This window comes from Corapipo altera, unplaced genomic scaffold (assembly GCF_003945725.1).
Source record: "Corapipo altera isolate COAL_440 unplaced genomic scaffold, ASM394572v1 60322, whole genome shotgun sequence".
In the NCBI taxonomy this organism is placed as follows: Eukaryota; Metazoa; Chordata; class Aves; order Passeriformes; family Pipridae; genus Corapipo; species Corapipo altera.
Window position 1 is genome coordinate 950 of NW_020885855.1, and position 7,996 is coordinate 8,945.

Here is a 7,996-nt window from a genome sequence, read left to right on the forward strand (position 1 = left end):
TTGTTACTACAATGAAAATTAGTCTACAATCAATAAGTAGCATATTACATAGTAATAAATAGTCTAATGCAACAATGATCATTAGTCTGGATCTAATTATTAAAAAAAGAGGCAATAATTATGCCGTTAAAGTACCTATTTACAGAACAAATTTTACAAAACCAGTCTGCATTGTTTATTTTTTTAAACTAAGCATCAGTGAGTTGTTCATATCCATAGATACTCCAGTCCCCAAGCTGTGCCCTTCTCTTTGTTACCGTGTGTGTAGCTCTGTAACACAGCATTGCTGTTGCTCCTAACAGGCCATAAGCTTTGCACTGAGTTTGCATGGCCTCGGGACTGAGGCTTGCCAGGTCTGCTCAGTTTGACCTTGTCCTGACCCACCTGTGACTTTGTTTTGCTTGGCACAACTGTGACAGCAGTTTCTTGAACTGACTGCCTATATCTAACTTGCTTTACGAAAGGTTAACTCTGGGTTTATGTAGGGAGAAGCGACAAACAGTTCCTGCAGGTGGGATGAGATATTTAGTACTCTTAGACAATGACACAGTCCAGAGAAACACAGGCCTGGTACAACAGCAGAGACCTTGTGACGCGGAGGCACAGGATGAAGGAGCGCAAGGGCGATAAAGGGTTCTTACGTGCATGACACAACACAGTAAAATAGAAGCATGACACAGTAAAATAGAAGCCTAAAGCATGACGTAGGTGTGCAAAGGTGCAGAGGTAAGAGGAGGAAATGACCCTTCCCGAGCTTGTACATGATAACCAGATCAGCCCACACTAGACTGAAATATTCCCCCTATCATAGATACCCCTGCCTTTGAACAGAGTAAATGCTGGAAGCACTAGGAGCTTTTGCCACATTCTCCACAACACAAAGTAGTATAAGGCACAGAGCCAGGTTGAAAAAGAGCAGCTTATTGATGCAGCAGTTTTGACTCTCCAACTGCAGACTGTTCTGCTTCTTTGGCAGACTCAGAGAAAAGCTGGAGTTTCACTTTCTGTTTCTGTGAAAGTGGTCACAGACCACATGATGGTTGGATTCTATAAAATGGGAAGCATAAAAAGAGTGAGCAGCACTCCTTCAGCTTTGAAGCTACCTGAAGACAAGTGAGCAGAAAAGGAAAACCATGAGGTAAGATAGCAACCCAGTCCCTGAAAGATGCTTATTCTCTATGCCACAGGAAAGTAATGCTTCTTATTTACATAAATGTAACCAGTGAGGGACTTCGAGCATTGAAACAACAGAAAATATTTTACAGAATATTTACTAGAAGAATCAAAATAAAATAAGGATGCTTTTGAATACTGTCATGTTATTGCTTCTCCAACAAGGTTCAGTTTCTGTAAACAGAACAGGAAGTCAGAAAGATTGTGTGCATGCAGTTTGGGGATGAAATCCAGGCTGGTGCCCAGACAGAGGGTTCTAATCTCTATCCCAAAGTTGCTTTTGTGACAATCATGAATATTCATTTTCCACAAATCTCTTTTCATTAATCACTGCTGTTTTCAGCCATGGACACTGTCATGATTCTCAGATGAGGCAATAAAAAATGACATACATTTCGTTTTGAATTGAATAGGACTATTTAAAGGCTTCAAGCTATTCCTGCTGATTTGGGAGCCAACACCTGTTCTGTGATATTCACCTGTAGCCAAAGCTTTCTAACAAGATATGATAATAACAGGAACTTACTCTCACTTCCCCTTCATCCCAGAAGAACTGTAATTACCTCACATACAGCTTTGTAATTAGGAACTGTTGTTAATACCAATTAAAACATCAGTTAGGTAGAGGTGATTATTTGAGAAAGGCAAAGAAGTTTGCAAGACAAACTTGTGCTTTAACAGCTGTTGTAAGTACCTTTACTAACCTTCTTCCAGTACCTCTGTGTCAGATGGTTTGGGTGGAAACATGTCCTTCCTTCCCATTGTCCCAGAACCTAAAAGAATTGCTTCCCAGTTCCTCCTTGGTTTGCGTCCTCAGTATTTTGCAATCTTGCCACTCACTCCTTTTTTTACCCAAAAGACATGATTGTGCAGTTGAGCAGCAGCATACAGTGTACCACACAGGCTGTTAGACACTAGGTTTTACAGGAAGGACAGCAGAGAAGTCTTTTGAAGAAAGAAGGACTCGAGTGAGAAGCCTCAGTAATAATATGATTCCTTCTCCCTTACTAAAATGTCATCTTCTCTGTGTTGTAAAGGTGTGTCCTTGATAGATTGTGTGATAAAAGCCAGTCTTTGAAGCCACACAGAGGCATGTGCAGGTAATGGCAGGAGGAGAAATCCAAGTAACACCCTGCCCTGGGTGCTCCCAGGCCTGACAAAGAGCCATCAGCCCACCCCCAGGCACACAGGAGTGGCACAGAGGCCGAAGGGCAGGTGAGAGCTCCCCAGTGCCTCAGTCAGGGACATAAGCCACCACTCAGCCCTTCTAGGGCTACCCCAGGGGACGATCAGCACCATGGGCTGAGGGGACACCCAGCATCACCACGGTCTACAGGAGTGCCTTACAGTTTAAATTACTTAGGGATATGGGACACATTATGGGATGTGAGGAAAAGCATTAGGGGATTGCATGAGACTTATTATGGGATGTTTGGGGAAGGCACCAAAGGAAGGGAATTAAGGGATCTGGGTGACTGGGGAAGAAAAAACTGTTGAAAAATAGAGAGGGAATGTCCTGGTTTCATCTGGGACAAGAATTTTTTCTCAGTAGCTGGTACAATGATGTGTTTTGGATTCAGTATGAGAATAATGTGGATAACACATTCATGTTTTGTTTGTTGCCAAGTCATGTTTATCCTAGTCAAGGACTTTTTTGTGTCTCATGTCCTGCCAGTGAGGAGGAGCACAAAAAAAACTGAGAGGGAGCACAGGTGGGACAGGTGACTAAAACCAGCCAAAGGGATATTCTACACCATAGAATGTCATGCTCAATATATAAACTGGGAGAGTTACCTGGAAGAGGGGCTGACTGGAGTGTGGAGACGGGGTCTGGCATCAGGCAGCAGGTGGTGAGCAATTGTATTGTACATCACTCGTTTTTCCTTGAGATTTATCTTTCCCTTTTATTATCATTTTTTACTATTATTATTAGATTTTACTTTGTTTCAATTATTAAACTGTTCTTATCTTACCCTACAAGTTTCACTTTTGATTCTCCTCCCCATTCCATCAGAGTGGGGAGTGGGGATGAGTGAGCAGCAGCAAAGGGCTTAGTTCCCAGCTGGGCTTAAACCTCAACAGGGACAAAGGGGTATTAAGGACCAGTTGTATGTAAACAGGGTCTGGTCAGTAAGTGTGTGTGTTTGTTTAGGGGTGAAGCACCTGGAGAGAGAGAGAGGCTCCCTGATCAGACACTGGATGTCCAAAGTCAGCTTCTGAGGAGCCATAGGGTTAGTGAGTGAACAAGTGGAGTGGGCCTGTACACCCAAATGCTGGCAAACAGGGAGACTGCTGGGATCTGGGATCCAGCTCCTGGGTATGATAGTATAACCATAAGATAAGAATGGTGCTATGATCTGACAAATGAGGATTTACAAATGCAGGAAATTCAAAATTAAATTTATAACATAAAACATATGTTTAGAGGTTATATATATATATATATATATGCATATGTATAGAGACATAGGAAAGGCACTAAATCACTTTCTCTATATGTTAGGAGAACCTTTTTTGGGTAGGCTTCAGCAATTGTTCCCAGCACAGGATATATGTTTCTGAAGCCCAGAGGTGTGCCAGCTATACCACAGAGACCAGCTCTCCTCTTTAACATCCAGAACACCAGCTCTGTTGCAATGTAAGAGATGTCCTCCTATACAGGCAAGGAGAATTACTAAAATAACTATTCAGCACTTTAGACCTATGGCTCCCCACAGCTTTGGCTCATTTGAAGTGTTGTGAACTAGGGGCATGAGGTGAGGTATTGTCTGCCTTTAAAGTATATCATGCATGGTATAAAAACAAGAATAGCAAAAGGCAAATAGAGTATAAGTATGTTTTTCTTCGATTTCTTCTAGTACCATTTCCAAGGATTCCTTGAAGACTTCCCTGCTGCGGTTACAATGTCATTTTACATGGACTTTGCTGAAGCAGGATATAGATATTGATGACCTAGAGGAAACAATAGTCAATCAGATCAAATTTTTCACAGAATCTAACCTAACAGATTATAATGTATTATCCTATATATGTCACCTAAAGAATTCAAATGAGAAAGCCCTGAGAAATCTCCAGAAAGCTGAAGAAATTGTTCAAAAACGTCATCCAGATGAAATTGCCAGGAGAAGTCTTGTTACCTGGGGGAACTATGCCTGGATCTATTACCACATGGAGAGATATGAAGAAGCTCAAACTTATGTAAGCAAAGTGGAAAGCAGCTGCAAAAAGCTTTCAATTACTGCTGATGGGAAGATGCAGCTTCCAGAGGTCTGTGCTGAGCAAGGATGGGCGTTATTAAGTTTTGGGGAAAAATACTTTGAGAGAGCAAAGAATTGCTTTGAAAATGCTCTAAAGGATGAACCCGATAACCCAGATTTTAATGCCGGCTATGCAACAGCACTGTATCGTTGGGAAAATTTAGCTTCCAGATGTGGTGAAGACACAAGCCCATCCACTGAGGCCTTGAAGCGGGCAGTGGAACTCAATCCAGAGGATACTTGTGTTATGGCATTACTTGCATTAAAACTTCAGGACTTAAATCGAGTTGATGAAGGTGAGAGGTACATTGAAGAAGCTATGCAAAAAACCCCTGATCTTCCTTATTTCCTGCGATATGCTGCTAAATTTTACAGAAGGAAAAGAGAAGTGGGCAAGGCAGCGAAGATTTTGGAAAAGGCCCTAGCACTGACACCAAATTCTAGCTTTTTGCATCACCAATTAGGAATCTGCTACAGAGGAAAAATATTTCAATTGCAAAGAACAAGAAATGCACCTCAAGATGAAGTGGAGAGACTCATTGAACTTGCCATTTCTCATTTTAAATTTGTGGCAGACCAAAAGAAAAAATTTGTTGCTGCCCATACTGACCTAGCAAACATGTATGCACTAGACAAGAGATATGAAGAAGCAGAAAAGATATTTCAGGAACTGTTTCAGAGAAATAATCTACTCTGTCATGAAAAACAAGAGCTCTACTACCATTATGGCAATTTTCAGCGTTTTCACATGAGGTCAGAATCAAAAGCCATTGAGTATTATATAGAATGGCTGAAAATGAAAAGAGATTCTTTTGGAAGAAATAAGTGCAGTGAAGCTGTGCAGAGATTGTTAAGACAAAAATTTGAGAGAGGTTCAAGAAATGCAACAGATTTTGGTACACTTGGACTCGTTCATAAGCTAAATGGTGAGAAACAAAAAGCAATTGAGTGCTACGAAAAAGCCATTGCTTTGGATCACAATAATGAAGAATATCAGAATGCATTATTTGAGCTACGACTCTCTATCTCAAGCTGAAGTTCACAAAAAACCTTCACACCCAAAAAACTCCAAACCCAAGGACATTTCAACAGACTCTCTAAACTTTTTTTGTTGGTTGGTTGGTTGGTTTTTGTCTTAAGGTAGACTTTATGACCAGATGAAACATGAGTGGTATCACTTTCTGATCATAATATAGAAACTGCAGACAATGACTGTTCATTTGTTCATTTGCTAACAGAAACCACGCTTAGATAACTATATAATATAACATATAATATATAATAATAGCTATACAATAATAGCTCATCTAACTTAGGTCTTCAGTGCTAACACGGGTCTAAATGCTTATCAGTAGAACACAGAACTTCTAAGCTAAAAATGAGATATTACCTTCTACTGAGAAAAAGATAAGGGAATCATATGGTAGTATCTTGTCTAGATAGTTGAAAGGCATGCTTAAACCAAAATGGAATTTCTGATGCTTTTTCAAGTATTTCAAAAATATCTTTTGTAGAAGGAACTTTTGTTGAAGGCTTGTTCAGTTTACTAACTTGTATGCTGTTTATTATGAAAAATATTAAAAAAGCATTGTTCACTGTAAAGCTTACAAAATGTGTATTATTGTTGTGAACTACGAAAGGGTATTAAATCCATCAACTATTGCTTCTGGTTTCTCTCTGCTGACCAGTCTTCCTGTTAGTAGATTAGGTAAAAGGAAAATGGCCATTTGAAAAAGTAACAGGGATCGAGTTTTGGCAGGATATGAAAGACTCAGTAGATAACCCCATTTATTTTCCCTGGGGTCTCAGCAAAACTGGCTTCAGAGGCATCGCACCAGAGAATCAAACTGTGCACAAAACAGCACCTGTCTTGTTTACCCAAAACCACACTACCAGGAGCCACTACAGCAAACATCTGGAGAGGGAGGAAAGGCAGTCCCTGAGCTGCCAAAGAGATGGCTATCTGTGGCCGTGATTGTGAAACAAGCCAGGGATAGCAAACACACACAAGAAGTGAACTGAAGTGGGCACCGAGGGCAGAGCACAGCTGGAGACAAGAGTTGCATGAGCACCAGAATGCAAGGAGCATGTGGAAAGTGGGGTGGGTGCCCCCAGAGTCTAGTGAATGGGATAAAGGGCTGAAATGACAGAATGGGTGGACACGGTGATCATCTTCAGATATTTAACTAAAAGTCAATATTCTTTACAACAGCCCAGCCTAATTCCGCAGTAGTGTGCCTTCGTATGATAGACCACGGTGCTCAGGGAAAACTAATGCTGTAATTCCAAATCACTTCTGAGCCCTAGCCAGTAGTGTAGCATGAAGCAAACCGGTGACAGAGCCCATGTCAGGAAGGATGTGCACTTTAGTTCCCAGCCATCCTGCAATATTCCTGCCCTGTATGGACAAAATGAAAGCCTGAAAGAGTGCAAAGCACAGTGCCAGATCAGAAAACATGAATAAACCTCTTCCTTCTCAGTTCTCCCTCAGACACTCTTTCATAAAGAAAGAGCCACGTCTGTCTCAGTCACGGCTGTGTCCTACTGAATCTTGATGGCACTTGTCACCTCTTGCTGCAGCTGTTTGTGTCCACAGCCAAAAATTCAACATCCTTTTGGTCTAATTCTGCTGTGACAGAATAAGCTATTGCTCCATTTGTCCACATGTGCTGTTTCACGCCTGTATCACTGGTGAGCGACTGCAAATGTGTTCTTTTGATTTTCTTTGCTAGTCTTGCAAAGCACAGTAGTGTTGAACTAAATATCATAGAAAATCCACACAGGAGGAATGATGCAGTATAGCTGCCAGTTGTGTCCACCAGCCAACCTGTAGGAAAGATAAATAATGGGTTTTTAAAGATCCATTAGTATTCTGATAATTCAAGAATGGAAAGAGGTTCTGTGATATTTATGGGTAAAGATGAAACAAATCTTATATAGATAAAGATTTTTTTTGTTACTACAATGAAAATTAGTCTACAATCAATAAGTAGCATATTACATAGTAATAAATAGTCTAATGCAACAATGATCATTAGTCTGGATCTAATTATTAAAAAAAGAGGCAATAATTATGCCGTTAAAGTACCTATTTACAGAACAAATTTTACAAAACCAGTCTGCATTGTTTATTTTTTTAAACTAAGCATCAGTGAGTTGTTCATATCCATAGATACTCCAGTCCCCAAGCTGTGCCCTTCTCTTTGTTACCGTGTGTGTAGCTCTGTAACACAGCATTGCTGTTGCTCCTAACAGGCCATAAGCTTTGCACTGAGTTTGCATGGCCTCGGGACTGAGGCTTGCCAGGTCTGCTCAGTTTGACCTTGTCCTGACCCACCTGTGACTTTGTTTTGCTTGGCACAACTGTGACAGCAGTTTCTTGAACTGACTGCCTATATCTAACTTGCTTTACGAAAGGTTAACTCTGGGTTTATGTAGGGAGAAGCGACAAACAGTTCCTGCAGGTGGGATGAGATATTTAGTACTCTTAGACAATGACACAGTCCAGAGAAACACAGGCCTGGTACAACAGCAGAGACCTTGTGACGCGGAGGCACAGGATGAAG

General features: G+C 40.9%; 1 protein-coding gene across 1 annotated transcript; it reads left to right on the forward strand.

Annotated features, from left to right (window-relative positions):
* Positions 1-1,072: 1,072 nt before the first annotated feature.
* On the forward strand, positions 1,073-6,092 carry LOC113940850 (interferon-induced protein with tetratricopeptide repeats 5-like). Its single transcript, XM_027632003.1, has 2 exons — positions 1,073-1,138; positions 4,032-6,092. The coding sequence occupies exons 1-2, from the start codon at positions 1,134-1,136 to the stop codon at positions 5,464-5,466; spliced, it is 1,440 nt and encodes a 479-aa protein (XP_027487804.1). The 5' UTR covers positions 1,073-1,133; the 3' UTR covers positions 5,467-6,092.
* The last annotated feature ends 1,904 nt before the right edge of the window (positions 6,093-7,996 follow it).